Below are 18,654 nucleotides of genomic sequence, written 5' to 3' on the forward strand. Positions count from 1 at the left end.
TGCAATCACGCTCACAGTGGGTCACCCTTGTATGCGTGTGTGTGTGTCTGCACAGGTGATCGCCCCAGAGGAGATCATCGACCCGCAAGTGGACGAGATGTCAGTGATGACGTATTTGTCTCAGTTCCCCAAAGCCAAACTGAAGCCCGGGGCGCCGCTCAAGCCCAAACTCAACCCCAAGAAGGCCCGAGCCTACGGACCAGGTACCCTACATGCATAAATGCGCCCATGCTGCCACTTGTTGGGGATTGTTTCCGATTGCCGTCATGTTGATCTCGACTGTGCAAAACTAGGCAGGTGCTCATTAATCATGAAAGAACTTATATCAGTTGTGCAAGGTGGCATCTAGCATGACTAACTGTTTGACAGCAGCATTAATTTTGATACCGAAGTGACAATGTAATTATAGACTATTTCTAGTTGTTTATTTCCATTGTGGACGATGGGTGTTATGACATAAACGGCAACACTTTGCACCTGCGTGGCTCGCCTTTTCCAAATGTGCCAGTAGAGCGGAATTGGACCAAACTTGAATTCCCATTTGAGCACTCAAACAAGTCTAATGTGCTGACTGTGACATGTCAAGTGGGCTCAAGCATGGTTTGTATGTGTGTGTTGGGGGGAGCATACCCTTATTTTCACACTTTTTACTCTTTGATAGCCTGTTTTTGGAGGAAATGAGACTTAAACTTCCTCAGAGGTCCAGATGGTAGCTACTGGAAACACTGGTGCGCCTTTACAATGAGGGGAAATGAGCCCTGAGCCAAGAACAATGAGCTCCTAACATGCACGCATGCACACACACGCATGCATGTGTGCATGCACACTGAGGTTGACATTTTTTTCTCAACATCCTGAGAAGGAAATCCATGGCCTCATGATCTAACCAACAACACCTCACACCACCCGGAATGGACCAGATACACTACTAAGAACACACATGACCTTTTTTAAATGTTACAGTGCACCTGGAATATATTTACAATCCTGGATTGCATTTTTTTTCCAACATTTTGTTTTGTTACAGACTTTGTTACCCCTCACAATTTCACATCTAAACAAGGATTACCTACACTAACTGACAAAGGATATGAAGTGCTGCGGTCATCAGTGAAAATCCAATCACCTGTCTCGGAAGGTGGCAAAACCAAATGTAGCCCCTTCAGTGCAAAAAACGTGCTCACCGCTGTTGTTTGGATCTTCCGAAACGGGATATTTTGAATATCTGACAAGTCACCTGGGAACTGCTTGAAAATCTGGAAAAAGAATGCACATTTTCTAACTTGTATTCACATCTTGATCGCGTTCGCGTGCAGGGATCGAACCGTCGGGCAACCGCGTGCTCCGCCCTGCCGTGTTCACAGTGGATACATTCAGTGCTGGGCACGGTCAGGTGACCGTCTATCTGGACCAACCAGACGGCACCAGACAAGAGGTAAGCGCCCCCCCCACACACACACACACCTTCTGAAATGATTGACAGGCAGGTGCACCAATCACATGATTTCTGGGGGGGGTTTTTCCCTCTGTCTCAGCTCAAGGTGGAGCCCAATGATGCCAAGAAGACGTACGCCGTCTCCTATGTGCCTCAAGTGGTCGGAACCCACAAGGTTGTCTTTTCTTTCCTCTTTTAACGAGGAGTCAAATATTTGCTGAATGTGCTAAAGGCGTCCTGAATTTGTCATAGGTCACAGTTTTGTTTGCCGGCCAGCCCATCCCCAAGAGCCCCTTTGAAGTGGGCGTGGAGAAAGCTATAGGCGACGCCTCCAAGGTGGCGCTGAAAGGGCCGGGAATCGAACCCGTGGGCAATGTCGCCAACAAGCCCACCTACTTCGACATCTACACTGCAGGTATCTTATTGATGACGTCAGGGGCATGACACAACATTATGCAGTGAGCACACACCAGAGTCGACTGGGGGAAAAAAAAGCAACGTTTTGTAAAAACGAAGCAAAATAAGAAGAAGTGAGGCAAACTGGGTGGACCAAAAACATGAAGCAGCTTCCCAAAACATCACCGATTCACACAACCGATTCCCAGAAAACCCCTAAACGTCACTCTTCTTGTGTTTTTAGGTGCCGGTATGGGAGACGTGACAGTGATGATCAAAGACCCGCAGGGCAGAGACAACAGCGTGGAGGTTATGATGGAGGACAAGGGCGACAATTTATACCGCTGCACCTACCGACCCACGCAGGTCGGCCTGCACTCACTCGCCGTCACCTTCGGGGATGTCGCTGTGCCAAAGAGCCCCTTCACCGTTGACGTGGGGCCTGGTGAGGACCATCACTAAAATGTCCATTCCATCTCCCTGTGTCCTGCTTAGTGGGAATTTCTTGAATGATTCTATAGTTTAAACCATTCGGGAGTTCGATTTTCGTGAACTCCATCGTGAATGTGCAGTGTCTGTTAATCATTTCAGCCCTAGATTCAATTATATCATGATTGTGGAGTATTCGTTAATCGTTTGAGTATTCATTAATCGTTTGAGCCCTTGAGTCAACGATATGATCTTCAGGACTCATTCGTCTTTCCTTAATTAATCACTATGTAGGGAGATTTATCAATTGGGGCACTGCATAGTAGACCTACACTCGCTCCACAATATGACAAAATGGCGAACTCACTATGTCGTTGACTGGGAGTGATTCTGATTTGACTTTGTGTATCGTCCATTCACGCGCTTTGATTTTGTGTCCTTTCAGCATGCCTACCGAGTGCGTGCCGAGCGACTGGTCGCGGCCTGCAGGCGTCGGGTATGAGGGTGCAACAGGTGGGCGACTTTAAGGTGGACACCAGGAACGCTGGCAGCGGAGAACTGAAAGTTGTCGTCAAAGACGCCAGTGAGTGGAAACATCTCTGTGCGCACATTCCGATTTTCAACATCTTGACTGATTTTGAAAACGTGGCAGACCGCACATAGGAGGAAAGAGTCGCCTGTTTGTGCTCTGTTTTTATCGTCAGTGGTGCACTGCAAAGGCCCCGACATGGCACACTACGGTACATTTGATGTACATATTGGTGAACAACTTTGAACACGAACAATCGTTAACCCCAATTATTTCCCCAGCAGATCAAGGAGGAAAAGTTACTCTTAACACCACGGATAATCACTCAGGATAATCTTTCAGAGACATCTGACAATTGTCTCTTTCAAGTCACAACCACTGTAGGCTGTCTCAGTGCAACTTAATGTTACCGACACCCAATTTGCGATAACTAGCATTTATCGTAAGTGGTGTACACTGGGGAAAAATGTCGTCATCTGACATCATTTTCCTGTTTTTTTTTTAATCGTAAGTGGTGTACACTGGGGAAAAAATGTCGTCAACTGACATCATTTTCCTGTTTTTTTTTAATCGTAAGTGGTGTACACTGGGAAAAAATGTCGTCATCTGACATCATTTTCCTGTTTTTTTTTAATCGTAAGTGGTGTACACTGGGAAAAAAATGTCGTCAACTGACATCATTTTCCTGTTTTTTTCCCCCCCAAATGATTATTATTCACATGATAACACACTTAAATCATGCACAACCAATGTCCATGTCCGAATTGAGTGAATTCAAGTGCGACCAAAGGATTTTTTTTCCAGTGTGCTGCAGATGAGCGCACCACACAGGAGTTGCCTTCATTAATGTTACAACGGATTTAACATTAACGATGAACGAAATCGCGTATCCCGCAGCTTTCAGAGGCATTTGATCATCGGACCTCACTTTGATCTCAAATTTGTCCCGAGCTGTTGGGACAACTGCGTTGCCCGCTTTTGCTGCACCACATGGAGGAAATAATGCGTGTTACGTTTCAGAGGGTGGCGAGGTGCGCGTGAAGCAGATTTCCAGTCAAGACAAAGTGCACGCCTTTGAGTATTACCCTCTCAGTACCGGCAAATACAGCATCTCCATCACCTGGGGTGGGCAGCATATCCCCAAGAGGTGTGTGTGTGTGTGTTTCTTCTGTGCGTCTGTACGTATATGCGAGTCAGTGTGTTTTAGTAAATATGTGTGCATGCACATATTTGTGTCTGCGTGTGTTTTGAGTGTTAAGTGAAATCTCACAAGTGCTCCAAAGTCACCGTGAGGCTGTCTAGCGTCAAACTGGATTCTTTGAAAACCTGTAACCCCCAAAAGAGCTCCAAGGGAATGGCTTACTTAAGGCTTAATTAAGTCAAGCCGGCAGGAAAAACCTGCCGCGGATTTAAATGCGCTGATGGCTTCGAGCCTAAGCAGGTGCTTTGGGTTCAAATTTCCAGGTGACTTTTCTTGAACTGTGCCTTTCACATAGAAGCCAGCAAAGGGCTCTGTGATTTCACCGTCATGCTGCCGCGCTTTGTTGAAAGTGTCTGCTGTGACGTCAATCTGGTTGCGGGATGCAGAGCAAGGTTTTAAGAGTTCACAAAAACTCTTGAAATTGAGAAAATCAAAATTGAGAAAACCTTTTCGTTCAATTTTGAAATGAAACCTAACTCAAGCTACATCTTACGTTTGTAAAAGTAACGATACTGAAAGCAGAAATACCTTTCGTCTTTGTCATCTCGTTTTGCGTTATCACACAATATTTAGTGAGCCATTTTTTAAAAATCTTGAATTTGACAAATATACCATATTTGGGGAAAAAAACAAAAAAGAGTAAGCAACCCCCCCTCCCCCCCAAAATCTAAAAATTCAGTAAAACTGAATTTGAAAGGCACATTGTGGGTGTTCTGTTATGTTTGTGAATGCAGGATTTGCTTTAATCTTTGTATTCACTCCGCAGTCCCTTTGAGGTCATCGTCGGTCCAGAAGCGGAACCACAACAGATCCGGGCGTGGGGTCCTGGTCTGGAAGGGGGCGTTGTGGCTAAACCTGCCATCTTTGTAGTGGAGTCTATGGGCAGCGATGTGGGAGTCTTGGGTGAGCGCAGATGGACAGAATATAAAAACTTAAATGTCAAGTGTGATTAAATGGAAATGATCCGGCACTGTCACGGTCAGGCTTCGCCATCGAGGGTCCGTCACAGGCCAAGATCGAATGCGAGGACCAGAACGACGGCTCGTGCGACGTCCGCTACTGGCCCACCGAGCCGGGCGAGTACGCCGTTCACGTCACCTGTGACGACGACGACATCGAGGACAGCCCCTTCATGGCCTACATCTTGCCCGATCGTCATAGCAACTACCCCGGCAAGGTCAGCCGGCAGTCTATGCCAGTGATTTATAGTGACAGAGAGACCGATAAAAGCTACAGTAATTCCTTTTTAATAAATTTGTTTGGTGGTGTGACAAGATTTTTTTTCCCCTTCACCACGACAATAAGTGCCTTGGCTCAACAAAGGTTGGGAAACTGGAAGATACATAATCTCCGCCCACTCAAGTGTGACTGACATGCTGTCATTCGTATCCGACAGGTTCAAGCCTTCGGGCCCGGGCTGGAGAAAAGCGGCTGCCTAGTCCACCAGCCCGCAGAGTTCACCGTCAACGCGAAGGATGCTGGCAACGGACCACTCAAGATCATGGCGCAGGTAGCGAGCTGGATGGATGCATACATGGATGGGTGGACATGAATGGATTATGGATTGATGCAGGAGGTGATGAATATAGCCTAATGGGTGAGTGGCTTGCATTGCTAGATTGATGGATGGATATGGATAGCTTGACTGATAAATGGAAGGATGGATAGACGGATGACGGATGGCTAAATAGATAAATAAGTGGATAGATAGATGCAAGTATGGGCAGATGATGGACAGCTTGATAAATGGTTGAGAGATGGACAAAAGGGATGGATGTAGATGATCGATGGATAGATGGAAGGAGATGTAAGGATGGATTAATAGCTGGATAAATAGATAAAGTGATGGATGGCTGATGGGTGGATAGACAAAGAATTGGATGGATGATTAATAGATGGATGGATAGATGAAGAGGTGAACAGTTAAATAGCTAAATGAGAAGATAGGTAGATTGAGTGGATGGACGGATGGGTTAGTAGATTATAAAGGTTTAGATACACATCAAATGATGGATGGATGAAAATGGATAGGTTGATGAATAAATGGGTGAATATGTACTGTAGATAAACAAAAGGATAGGGTGATTGATAAATAACAGCGAAGGATGATAAATCACACACAAACTGCACGTCATCTTCTCGTCATCCTCTCGTTCATCTCTTAGAATGCCGAGGGTCTCCCCGTGGAGGTGAAGGTGCGCAGCAAAGGGGAGGGCCAGTATTCGTGCTCTTACACGCCCACCTCGGCCCTTAAGCACACGCTGGCCGTGGCCTGGGGAGGAGTCAGCGTCCCCGGGAGCCCCTTCAGGGTAAGCAGCGACCCCTCGCCACCGGCAGGGAAGCCCTGGGAAAATACAGCAAAAGCTAAGAAACCCGTCATTATCGTCACTCACACCGAGGAGGGGCGACGTTTTTTTGTGCGCATGTCATCGGGAACACAAAATCTTTCTGATGCTAACCCACAAAAATGTACTACAGTGATGCCTTGAGATTTACTTTGACATTTCTTCCAAATCACCTTTCCCCATTGAAATGAATGGAAATGCAATTAATTTGTTCTACCCTTAAAGAAAACTGCAAACATATTTTTTTCAAGTAAGAAAAATAGTACTATAAACTATCATACTTTTTATTAAAAAAAACAGTAATATAATCAATCAGAAAGTAAAGAAAATGAACAATTTTACCACATTTGTTTTAAAAATCAATAAACCCGCGGCCATTTTAATATATAAAACAGTAAACCACAGCAACAGCCACTCATTGCCGAGGATGAAGAATATATGCCTGACTATGGCCTCCATGCGTGTATTGCAATGGTGTGGGTTAAAATATTAAATGGCTCTTTGTTAGCCCATTTGTAGTATTTTACATTGTTTGTAAACATTATGCTTAGTGGACTTCTCCAAAAGCTGTGATTGTTTCAAATGGACAAAGTATAATTCTTTTTTTTGTATTCAGTTTGACTGCAAACTTTCAATTGGGAGTGGCGTTCAACAGGTTTTTGTTTCAAGAATCTGAACCCCCCCCAAAAAAAACCTGCCTGAACTCTCTCAAACTTTTGTCGGGTCACTCTCAAGGCAACACTGTACAAAGATTAAAGGTGTATACGATGTGATGCCAGTGTTGGTTCGGCATCACAATGTTCCTCTAAAATGACACCAATATAAGATTGATGAGCTACAACTTCAGTGTCAGTGTTTAAATCGGGTCCCTAGGATTGAGCCTTGAAGGACACCAGTGTTGACAATGTAGCCAAAAATGCTCTCCATTATCTTATAGCTGTAATGGACTCTAAAACCGGTGTTAAAAATAGACTGAAAATCATTATAAACGTCTTGTGTAATTGTAAAGACATTTGAAATTGGCCCAACATCTGTGAACTTATCTTTAGTTTAGACTGAACAAAGCTTGTAAATTTTGACAAGCCAATGCCTGTAAACACATTTTCACATGAGGTGTGCGGACGTGCCGTTTAAAACACCTTCAGAATTGAACAAAGCTTATAAATGTAGAAGACTAAACAAGGCCTGTGAACTTGATTCAGGAAGTCAATATCAGGCTCCTGTGAAGGTGCAGTAAGGAAGATGGCAACTATTCCTCTGAAGCAGGTTAACAAATGATTGACAAAACCAGGAACTGCAAAATCGAGAGAGAAATCTGGAGAAATGTTGTGTTCTAGAATTTTGTCAATAATTTAAAGTCTTTTATGCCAGGATAAATTGTTGAGTAATTTACCATGGAAAATAACATTGTAAAAATAAAATGGCTTGAACATGAATTGTGGCATGTCTATTTTTTCTTTTTTAAAACATGGTTTGTTTAGACTACAACTACGAAATGAGAACAAAATGGTTGTATATGGATCCATACTAATGATATCTGTAAGTTGAAACATTTAACATTTCAATCCTTTCCAATCATTTACATTTTCAATCTTGATCCGTCGAATTAGGTCAAGTGTTGCCTTCAGGGAGTGTCTGAAATCAATTTTTCCTTTTGTGATTATTTTTTTTCCCCCCAACGTCCTCAAATCGATAATTGAAGGAAGTAAATGAGTTACCTAATGCATGAAACTACCAGTTAACCAAATCAGAATAAGTATGAAATGTAACAAAGAAAGAAATCTGAAATATTTGTCTGTCTGTAGGTGAACGTAGGCAAAGGCAGCCACCCGGGTGAGGTCAAAGTGTTTGGGCCGGGAGTGGAGAGGACGGGACCCAAAGCTAATGAACCCACACATTTCACCATCGACTGTTCCGGAGCTGGAGACGGTAATGGACACAAAAACAGAACTCATTGGATTAATATCCGAACCGGTGCTTTTGATTGTATTATATATTATATTGCATACCGGTATATAATTTATGGCCACATCCAATATGGCAGATGGGCCACCCTGTTCACTGGGCATCTGCAGCAGTAGTACAAAGAAAGAAAAGGAAACGAATCATGAAACGGGTTTGAATGGCTCTTTGCTTACTGACGGCAATGTAATACGCCCTTCCTCACTTGCAGTACTGCGATTGTGCCTGAATGCATAATTTATGAAAATTAATTGTCGCCTAACGTCCGGGAATTGATCAATCGTCACCAAAAATTATGTTGAAATCTACTTACCCTCACCCTCGGCACGTATAGAACAAATAATGCCAATATTTCCGATGTTATGGTCAATAAGCGTATTTCTCAATAAAGGTTCTCACTTACAGAAGCTTAATGAGACAAGTCAAGTCAAATTAATTTCTCTGGCTCTTAATCATAAAAAAGTATCAAAGGGCTTCACATCTTGGTGGGGTGGGACGTCACCCAATGCCCCCCGGATGGGTCTGCTCCCCACCGCTCCAAAAGTCGTCTTCTTTCTGTCAGTGGACCCCTCGCTTCTGTGTCAATGCCATTCATCAGAAAAGCGAGGGTGAAAAATGGCGGGAATCTTGGCGTCTTTTCCAGGCGGCTTGACTCGTTCCTGTTCATCAGATCACCGTGATTGCGCATTCCTGTCATACTCGCAATTCCTTTGCTTTGACTGACAAGCCAGGCGGCTCTCGACGGGAATGCCGATCATTCTTGGCGCGTTACAAACCTTCTCAACATTAAGGCAGACCTGGCGGAGCCCCCTGCAGGCCTCCTACAAGTCTTTGGGGTTATGTGTTTTCTCAGGTGACGTCAGTGTGGGCATCAAGTGTAACGGCAACATGTTGGGAGACCGGGAAGCCGATGTGGATTTCGACATTATCCCCAACGCCAACGACACGTTCACCGTCAAGTACATCCCGCCCGCCGAAGGCCAGCTCACCGTCAAAGTGCTCTTCTCTGATAAGGTGCAAAAATAAATACAAAAATCACAGAATCTGATTGGTTCTCCGAGCAACTCCTTTTTAAACAGGGGTGTGTACATTTTTTATATCCACTCTACGCCCAAATGGAATTTGAACCTGTTACCATGACATGTCACTTGTCCGTTTCCACCCAGGAAGTTCCTCAGAGTCCTTTCCTGGTGAACGTGGACCCCTCCCATGATGCAATGAAGGTCAAAGCCGAGGGCCCCGGATTAGCTCGCACGGGTAAACTAAGACACATGATGACATCACTTCTTGTCGGGACATTTCACGTACGATTCTCATTTCCAGGGGTGGAAAGCGGAATACCGACTCACTTCACGACCCTGACAAAAGGAGCGGGAAAAGCGCCGCTGGATGTTACCTTCTCATCTCCTGTCAATAATTTTGACATAATTGACAACTATGACTACTCCCACACCGTCAAGTACACGCCAATCACCCCGGTAACACAACACACACACACACACACACACACATATATTTTGTAAATTATATATTTGAAGTTCAGCCAAAATAAAGCTGTACATGTGCACAGGGCCCAATGAGCATCGCTGTGACCTTTGGCGGGGACCCCATCTCAAAGAGCCCCTTCACGGTGGGCGTGGCCGAGCCCCTCAACCTCAATAATGTGGCCGTGGACGATCTGGATGGACGTAAGACATCCCCAAGAAAAGAGAAAATGCTGCTTTTTCAGCACCTGATATGTAAATGGCAAAACATGTGTGTATTAGGTGTGGAGGTGGGTCAAGAGCAGCAATTCCTGGTTGACACAAAGGGAGCGGGTGGTCAAGGACGCCTGGAGGTTGAGGTGGTAAGTGTCAACCGGTTCATGGTGTGTCGTCGTTCCACTGCTGCCTTGCTGCAGTTGTCCTGCATCGTTTTCTCACATCTGTTCGAATCCATCGACTCAACAAAATCTGTTGGAATCTATTTGAACCTTTTCTAAATCTATTTTACATAAAGTGATGTGTACTGTTTTATTGTTGTGAACGCAACCTTGCTACTTGGTTGCTTAGTTGAGTCCGAGCCAGCGGTGTGTGCCATGCAAAGTGGAGCCGCAGCCCGGTAAAGCCGAGGTGCGTCGGGTGCGTTACACCCCCACGGAAGAGGGGGCCTACGTTATCAACGTTTCCTATGACGGACACCCCATCGCCGGTAGCCCCTTCCCAGTGGAGGGCCTGCTGCCTCCAGATCCCAGCAAGGTACGAACGTCTGTCCGTGTTCTACCATGTGCACAACGTGTACAAAACGTACCCCCGCTCTGTTTCAGTGGACATTTGTAATTCCGTAGTTTGGTACAAAAGAGTTGGTGACATGCTTCATTCCCATCTAGGTGAAGGCCCACGGTCCAGGTCTGACGGGAGGCTTTGTGGGGAACCAGGCAGAGTTCACCATTGACACCAAAGGGGCTGGCACAGGCGGTTTGGGTCTGACGGTGGAGGGACCGACAGAGGCCAAGATCGAATGCTCGGACAACGGGGACGGGACCTGTTCCGTCTCCTACCTGCCCACGGAACCCGGAGAATATCTGGTCAACATCCAGTTCGAGGAGGTCCACATCCCGGGCTCGCCTTTCCGAGCAGACATCCACATGCCTTTCGATCCTAGCATGGTGGTGGCCACTGGGTCGGGCCTGAACAAGGCCAAGGTGAGAGCCTTGACTTGGCGAATCTGAATTCTTGAGGAAGGGTGTCTTTTCCAATGTCAGGTGGACTTTTTTTGCACTCAGGTGGGAGAGGCCAGCGTCGTCAACGTTGACTGCTCACGTGCTGGACGCGGTCAACTCAGCCTGGAGGCCATTCCGGACCCATCTTCTGCTTCTGCACCCGCAGGTTTGCATGCTGCTGTTTGACAAAAAAAAAAAATAATTGACTGGCTGTTTTTTATTGCTCCTCTCCCTACAACTTGGGTTTCCCTTCTGTTAGAATTTCTACCGTGGCCCGTTTAGACAACAGATTTAGGGTCTGACTCCTCTCTAATTATCATGCAGCCTTTCTCTTGTTCACTTCTTCTTTGTAATTCTTGTATAGCCCATTTAGGCTGCAGACTTGTCTTGCCTGAACTCGCCACGCCTGGCGCTTATGGTCACCCAATGGTCACCCAATTTTGACTTTTTGTAAAATGGCTAGCGTCAGTCCTTTGCATTAATCTAAAAATCACCATGCACCGTTGCTCTGTCCTTGTTTACTTTCTGTTTGAGTTTGTAGAGCAAGCCGTTGAGGCCACAATCCTTTCCGTTAGATTTTGTTCCACAGCCTGTTGCGGCAGGCTAGTCGGGCCTCAGTCATTTGTGCTCACTGCTGGTGCTTTCTGAAAGTGGCTTTTCTCCAAATGTGGCTTTCATGTTTTGCTGACTGCGGCCGCCCATTTAGGCATGATTTCTTTTCTCAGTAGCCACCACAGCCCATTTAGGCAGCAGACTCACTGAATTTAAACCCTTGTACCTGCTGCCGGTTTCCAAACATGAGCATGGATTCAACGTTGGTTTCTTTGTTGACTTTGAATTGATGCTGCAAACTGTTAAGGCATCGGACTTGGGGCCTGAATCCTGTTCGTAAAAAAATATAATAATAATAATAACTTGTTGGGCGGCCCGGTAGTCCAGTGGTTAGCACGTCGGCTTCACAGTGCAGAGGTACCGGGTTCGATTCCAGCTCCGGCCTCCCTGTGTGGAGTTTGCATGTTCTCCCCGGGCCTGCGTGGGTTTTCTCCGGGTGCTCCGGTTTCCTCCCACATTCCAAAAACATGCATGTCAGGTTGATTGGACGCTCTAAATTGTCCCTAGGTGTGAGTGTGGGCGTGGATGGCTGTTCGTCTCTGTGTGCCCTGCGATTGGCTGGCAACTGATTCAGGGTGTCCCCCGCCTACTGCCCGAAGACGGCTGGGATAGGCTCCAGCACCCCCCGCGACCCTAGTGAGGATCAAGCGGTTCGGAAAATGGATGGATGGATAATAACTTGTTTTCGACCATTTGTTCCAGGTGTGAAAGCAAAGACCGAAGTGTTGGACAACAAAGACGGGACGTACACGGTGACCTACGTTCCTCTGACGTCGGGCATGTACACGCTGCTGCTTAAGTACGGTGGCAAGCCCGTTCCTGGTTTCCCTGCCAAGGTGATGGTGGTCCCGGCCATTAACGTCTCCAAAGTCAAAGTGTCTGGCCGTGGAGTGGATGGAAAAGGTACGCGATTCCCCCATTGCTGATGCCGGCGTCCCGCTTGGATCTTAACCGTGACACTCCCCTTCCGCTCTCATCTTTCTTGCAGTCTTCAGGGAAGCCACCGCCACGTTTACGGTGGACGCGCGACCTCTGAGCCGGCAGGGTGGAAGCCGTGTAAAAGCAGAGATCAGGAACCCATCTGGAGCCCTGACAGACTGCCTGGTCAAAGACAAGAACGACGGGACCTACAGCATTGAGTACACACCGTATGAGAACGGTAATACACTTTCTAATATGACCCATTTAGCCAGCAGACTGGATCAACCGCAACCCTTTGCACCTTCTGCATCTAAAAATGGTCACCTATCAAAGAATCTTACTGGTGGTATCTAAATGGTCAGGCGGCAAACTTCTGCATTTACTTTGTTTACTTTTACTACTGCAGCCTGTTTAGTCAGCAGACTTGTTTGGCCTGATCTATTTTCACCCTCTCGTGGTGATTCCTAAACAGGATCATGCGCCAACCTATTCTCTTGTGCGGTTTACTATTTTTGGATATCTTTTGCGGCCCATTTAGTCGGCAGACAATGCTAGGCCTTAATCCTTTGCGTCATGTTGTAATTCTTCCTTCATCTTTCAGGTGAGCACAGTGTCCAGGTTCTGTACGAAGACACGCCGGTTCTAAGGAACCCAGCCAGGGTTTGCGTGTGCGACGGCTGCGACCCCAGCAGGGTGGTGGCCACGGGGCCGGGGCTCAAGAAGGGCCTGACCGACAAGAACAACTCCTTCAACATCATCACGAGGTAGAGGAGCTTACACGCTGACGGTGTGCTTGTGTATGTGCGCACCGCCCGTCTTGTTTTGACAAAGTGCCTTCGATAGGGGTGCAGGCACCGGTGGTCTGGGCATAACCGTCGAGGGTCCGTCCGAGTCCAAGATGGCGTGCAAAGACAACAAAGATGGCAGCTGCAGTGTGGAGTACGTCCCCTTCACGCCAGGTCTCTACGACGTCAATATTCTCTATGGAGGAGAGCACATTCCCGGTGAGAAAGTTCAAGAAATTACACACCAAACTGTCTACTTTGTTTTGTGTTCTATTGATTCTGTTTAGGCAGCTGACTTGTCTGGTCTGAATCTTTTGCCTTCTATTGTGGTGGTTTGTAAAAATGCTCAGGTACCTCGTAACCAATGTTTCCTTTTTCTCTTTTGTGTTTCAGGAAGTCCTTTTAAGGTTCCAGTAGAAGACCTCGTAGACCCCAGTAAAGTGAAGGTTTACGGGCCTGGGGTGGCCCCGGGGGTCCGGGCCCACATTCCGCAAATGTTCACGGTGGACTGCAGTCAGGCGGGCCTGGCACCACTCGCCGTCACAGTGGATGCCCCCAAAGGCCTGTCGGAGCCTGTGGAGGTGTTGGACAACGGGGACGGCACCCACACGGTGTCCTACACACCTTCTGTGGAGGGGACCTATGCTGTAGCTGTACAGTTCGCCGAAGAGGACATCCCCAGAAGGTACTGCACATGTAACGCGGCCCGTTTAGGCAGCAGTCATGTGTAACCTTATGATCATGCATGTACCAATGTTTGAGTCTTAAACTCTGTTAAAGGTTTTGAGTCAGCAAACTTAATGTTTATTCCTGTACATACTCTGCGCTTGACTTTGTATGAATTTCTACCGCAGCCCATTTGGGCAGCAGACATGTTGGACCAAGTAATGATGCATATGGAGACTTTTACTGCTGCTTTGAATTTTGAATCCGCATGCTTCACTGAAAAGGTAAATTTATTTTTTGGGGTTTGTGTTTCCTTTCCGCTTTTAGTCCATTTCGTGTGCGGGTGCTTCCCACTCATGATGCCCGTAAAGTACGAGCCAGTGGCCCCGGGCTGACCAGCCAAGTCCTTGCCAGCTTCCCAGTCGAGTTCAACGTCGACGCCAAGCAAGCAGGACAAGGACAACTGAGCGTGCTCATCACTGTCAGTATTTCGCACACTGTAGACTGGAAGGAACCTCTTTGGCAGAACGTAGTCCATTTAGGCATCAGACAAGTTAGGCCAAGCGATGAGGTGAAAAGGTTATGCTGGAGTGACACTTTAAAGTCAACTGTATCGAGTCCATTTTCCTACTTTGGGAGTGATGCTAATTTAAAGGAGGATTCTAACCGGAGCATGTTTAGGCCAAAGACTCATCAGGCCTGAATTGTTTGCATCCTCAGTTGTCTGTTTCTAAACATGGTCATCTCTCCCAATGTCTACCTCAGTTCGTTCAGGCAAACGTTGGTTGCGTTTCCATTTAATTGTCTACTGAAGCCCGTTTAGGCAGCAGAAAGGTTGGACCTGAGTCATTTGAACGCTCTGCTGATGGTGCCTAATCATAATCATGGCCATGGTCTGTTCACTTCACTTTGTTTGCATTTCTACTGCACCCGGTGCAGACAACAAACTTGCAATTCAGAAATGTACAATTTCAGAGAAGTTCAACTTTAGAGGTTCCTTTGTACGACGTAGTCCAAATACCTGTACAGTACATATTTCTATGCTTTGAGTCTTTGTCTGATGTCTTGCTTTAGGACCAAGATGGCAAACCCAAGCTCCCCACTATCCATGACAACGGAGACGACACATACAAGGTGTCATACCTACCCGACCGTGCGGGTCGCTACACCATCGTCATCAAGTACGGCGGCGACGACATCCTGGACTCGCCTTACAAAGTCCAAGCCATGGTGACGGGAGATGCCAGCAAGTGCTCTACAACTGGTGCGTTACTGCCAAATAAATACTACAAATAGGATTTTACCTTGATCTTTCTTTCCATCATCTTGACAAGTTTGCTACTCTATTTTCTTGAGGGTCCTATGTTAGCTTCAATGTTGCGCCCAACATTAGCTTTCAGTGGTAAAGAGTCCTTTAGGGCTTACGATATAGCTAATGTTAGGGCGATGGAAGGACCTACCTTGCGTAGCTTCTGACCTAAGTATTCCTAAAAATGTGCAAAATGTGTTTTGTCCATCAGGGCCCCAAGTGGGCCCCAGGGAGGAGCTGGATCAGGAGCTGTTTCTCCTGGTCAACGCCAAGGGCGCGGGCAATGGCAAGGTGAACTGTGTAGTGGTGCAGCCCAACGGCAGCGAGGTCAACGCTCAGGTGACTGACAACCAGGACGGAACTTTCGACGCTTTTTGCACGCTTCTCGAGCCCGGCGACTACATCATGTACGTGCGTTTTGGTGGGGAGAACATTCCCGGCAGTCCCTTCAAAGTCAAGGTATGTAAAAACAGTTGTAAACCAATATTGCACTCAGGACCTCTCGGGCTGGTGGTATTGCATTTTAAATAGGAATTATTAACAGTTCTTAAGTTGTATAATAGCAAAGAATTAATATTACAGCCGGTCAAGGCGGCAGAATAAATGAGGTTGTTAGATTTTTCAAACCTTCCTGTGGTGTCCTCAGGCGACCAATGAGGTCCCCGCCATGCAAGAACTGACATCAATCCAACAACAAGCGGCTCCCCCGGGAGTTGGCTTTCAGCCCTGGGTACACACATGCACGCACACGACGCACAACATGGATTCCTGGGGCTTCATATCAGGGGATGTCATTAACAGTTGTCAACTGTGGGCATTTGAAGCCATTTGAGACGTTTCTGTGATTGATGGCTATATAAAGAAATTTGACTTGACAAACACACGTACACCACATTCTGGAAAGACCAGAATACACTCACTTCACTCCCATTTGTGAACATATTCGCTTGACACCCCGCCTCCTTACGTCTATATATATTTTTTTGCATCGACCAATGGGAATGCAGCTTGCTTGTCAGGCTGGTTGCTCTGGTGATGGCTGCTAATTGTGTGTGTGTGTGTGTGTGTGTGTGTGTGTGTGTGTCTGCCTGCCTGCGCACGCCGTGGCTGCGAGCAGTGCACTACCACTTCCCGTGATGCCGCTAAATGGGCAGAGCTGAGGCTTTCTGACACTGGCCAATGAGATTGTTGATTTTGTTGAGTGACATTCGCTCGACCCTCCCCCTCAGGTGACATCGGAAGACTTTGGAAACGGCATCAGTGGGGGCGGATTCAGACCATTCCACATGGTCATTCCTTTCTCCTTCAAGAGGGGGCAAGTCACCGGTGAGATATGCGCACGCATGCACATTTGTTTTTCAGAATGGATGGATGAGCCAGATCATTCATAGATTAATATATAAAAAACTTATCGTCTCATTAAAAAAAAAAAAAAGCCCAAGAAAAAGGAAACCACACACACCTATGAATCTTTGCTGACAATAAGGCATCCTCTGCAAATGAAGGACAGCAGATGTTGTACTCTCTCCCCAGCAGCTACAAAAGTGGAAAACATCTGTGTGAAATGTTTCGTATTAATCAGTCAACAGTATACTCTGAAGTTTGCATTGGAGGAAGTAGCGATGAAGGACTTGCGTATGTAGGCCATGCGCAAAGGAAGACAAAATCAGATTCTTTACAATCCTGTCCGAAGGAAAGGAAATTAATTTGGAAGTCCTTTTGTAGTTTGTTTGTTTCTTTTACAAATGAGCGCATCGGGATTGTTTGACTTCGATCAGCCGCAAATGGGAAGCAGTCTCATCGCAGTCGACGTCATGACTCTCTGGTCACAAACAGATGTGTGACGCACGAGCATTCCACACGCCATCCAAATCAAGTCCTTTCTGCACTTTTTTTTTTAAACAAAAGATTTCTTCTCAATTAAATACCTGCCAAATGTACTATTTTTAATAGATTTCATTCAAACTGGTTTTTAACATTAAAAAAATTTGAAATATCCTTCTTTGTTTGTTTTATGTGGTTTGTGAGGTCCTACCAGTGTTGGTTTTGGGTCTCTATCAAGTCGCTTGCTGCCTATTTCAGGTGAGGTTCTGATGCCGTCAGGAAATTGCGCTCAACCACTGATCACAGACAACCTGGACGGGACGGTCACGGTGCAGTACTCTCCCACCGAAGCCGGCTTGCACGAGATGCACATCAAGTACAACGGAGCGCACATTCCAGGTATGGAAATGCAGCACTTGAACCTTGAACTCTTTCGGGCAAGCGGTCCCTAATTAACTGGCCTTCAGCCACACACATACACGAGGTTGGTGTATAAATTTGGCGTACAGAAAAAAGAGGTCACTCACTATCCTCTATAGATTTAAATTTATATACCGGAAGCACAATTCAGTCTTGGAAGATGTTTATTGACACTCCCTGCTGAAATGGTTCTGTCAAACTAAACATAAAACAAAGAGAATTACATTTTGTAGAGTGAAATTAAAAACAAACGGCTAACCAAGGAGGCGATCATCCTCAATGTAAACCAGGGGTGCCCAAGTCTGGCCCTCGACAACCCCTGTTTTAGAGATCTCCCTCCTCTGTGAGGAATGGCTTACTATTACTGCAGAGTTTTGAGTGGCTTCACTCCTTCCCTAAACCCTGTTGGGATAAAGAGTAGAATTTTTATTAGTGCACTGTATTAAAAATCCTTATTTTGTGTGTTGCAGAGTCTCCTCTCCAGTTCTACGTGAACCGCTCCAGTAGTCCCAGCGTGACTGCTTACGGTCCGGGCCTTAGCTACGGCGTGGCAAATAAGACCTCAGCATTCACCGTCAACACAGAGGATGCGGCCGAAGGTACGAGACCACAAATCATGATTGTTTTTAAAGCATATAATCGAAGTCAAAGGGTTAGGTATCTGGTGTGCCACAGGGCTGAATGTTAGAACCATTGCTTATGGCTGTCAGTCATGTTTTATTTTCTTCGCTGATAACACTCACGGATTTGTGGGACATTTGTTGTCACTATGTGATTTGTTGTCACTATATATGCGTCCAGGAGGTTTGGACCTGGCGATCGAGGGTCCATCCAAGGCGGAGATCAGCTGTGTGGACAACAAGGACGGCACGTGCAGCGTTAGCTACCTTCCCACGCTGCCGGGAGACTACAACATCCTGGTCAAGTACAACAACAAGCACATCTCTGGCAGTCCGTTCACCGCCAGGATCACGGGTCTGTACCCACCTATGGAGGATTACAGTCAACCCCTACTGTTAGTGGAGGATGGCGAAAAAGCACGACGAACTGACATCCCCGACAATGTTAGCCTTGATTAATGTACCTCAAAACTGTAGTCCCAAAATTGAACTCAAATTT

The 18,654-nt window shown here is 46.4% G+C and overlaps 1 protein-coding gene across 3 annotated transcripts in view; it reads left to right on the forward strand.

Annotated features, from left to right (window-relative positions):
* Positions 1 to 18,654, forward strand: part of flnba (filamin B a) — a 34,189-nt gene that overhangs the window by 7,657 nt on the left and 7,878 nt on the right. For 2 of the 3 annotated variants that reach the window (XM_086117026.1, XM_086117024.1), the window contains exons 5-37: positions 56 to 203; positions 1,317 to 1,435; positions 1,536 to 1,610; positions 1,688 to 1,850; positions 2,076 to 2,276; positions 2,706 to 2,843; positions 3,810 to 3,936; positions 4,757 to 4,893; positions 4,974 to 5,167; positions 5,387 to 5,500; positions 6,156 to 6,299; positions 8,141 to 8,264; positions 9,151 to 9,311; positions 9,464 to 9,554; positions 9,621 to 9,775; positions 9,868 to 9,985; positions 10,064 to 10,143; positions 10,349 to 10,534; positions 10,666 to 10,980; positions 11,062 to 11,164; positions 12,313 to 12,513; positions 12,599 to 12,769; positions 13,133 to 13,295; positions 13,375 to 13,535; positions 13,710 to 14,001; positions 14,310 to 14,463; positions 15,057 to 15,246; positions 15,503 to 15,750; positions 15,938 to 16,021; positions 16,521 to 16,617; positions 17,374 to 17,514; positions 18,006 to 18,134; positions 18,337 to 18,510. In XM_086117026.1, the coding sequence (XP_085973152.1) occupies positions 56 to 203; positions 1,317 to 1,435; positions 1,536 to 1,610; positions 1,688 to 1,850; positions 2,076 to 2,276; positions 2,706 to 2,843; positions 3,810 to 3,936; positions 4,757 to 4,893; positions 4,974 to 5,167; positions 5,387 to 5,500; positions 6,156 to 6,299; positions 8,141 to 8,264; positions 9,151 to 9,311; positions 9,464 to 9,554; positions 9,621 to 9,775; positions 9,868 to 9,985; positions 10,064 to 10,143; positions 10,349 to 10,534; positions 10,666 to 10,980; positions 11,062 to 11,164; positions 12,313 to 12,513; positions 12,599 to 12,769; positions 13,133 to 13,295; positions 13,375 to 13,535; positions 13,710 to 14,001; positions 14,310 to 14,463; positions 15,057 to 15,246; positions 15,503 to 15,750; positions 15,938 to 16,021; positions 16,521 to 16,617; positions 17,374 to 17,514; positions 18,006 to 18,134; positions 18,337 to 18,510 (5,098 nt within the window). The remainder of the gene's footprint in view (positions 1 to 55; positions 204 to 1,316; positions 1,436 to 1,535; positions 1,611 to 1,687; positions 1,851 to 2,075; positions 2,277 to 2,705; positions 2,844 to 3,809; positions 3,937 to 4,756; positions 4,894 to 4,973; positions 5,168 to 5,386; positions 5,501 to 6,155; positions 6,300 to 8,140; positions 8,265 to 9,150; positions 9,312 to 9,463; positions 9,555 to 9,620; positions 9,776 to 9,867; positions 9,986 to 10,063; positions 10,144 to 10,348; positions 10,535 to 10,665; positions 10,981 to 11,061; positions 11,165 to 12,312; positions 12,514 to 12,598; positions 12,770 to 13,132; positions 13,296 to 13,374; positions 13,536 to 13,709; positions 14,002 to 14,309; positions 14,464 to 15,056; positions 15,247 to 15,502; positions 15,751 to 15,937; positions 16,022 to 16,520; positions 16,618 to 17,373; positions 17,515 to 18,005; positions 18,135 to 18,336; positions 18,511 to 18,654) is intronic. The other variant, XM_086117025.1, reaches the window with a different exon arrangement.

This window comes from Hippocampus guttulatus, chromosome 8, assembly GCF_054856545.1.
Source record: "Hippocampus guttulatus isolate MCC_2025c chromosome 8, RoL_Hgut_1.0, whole genome shotgun sequence".
Classification (NCBI taxonomy): domain Eukaryota; kingdom Metazoa; phylum Chordata; class Actinopteri; order Syngnathiformes; family Syngnathidae; genus Hippocampus; species Hippocampus guttulatus.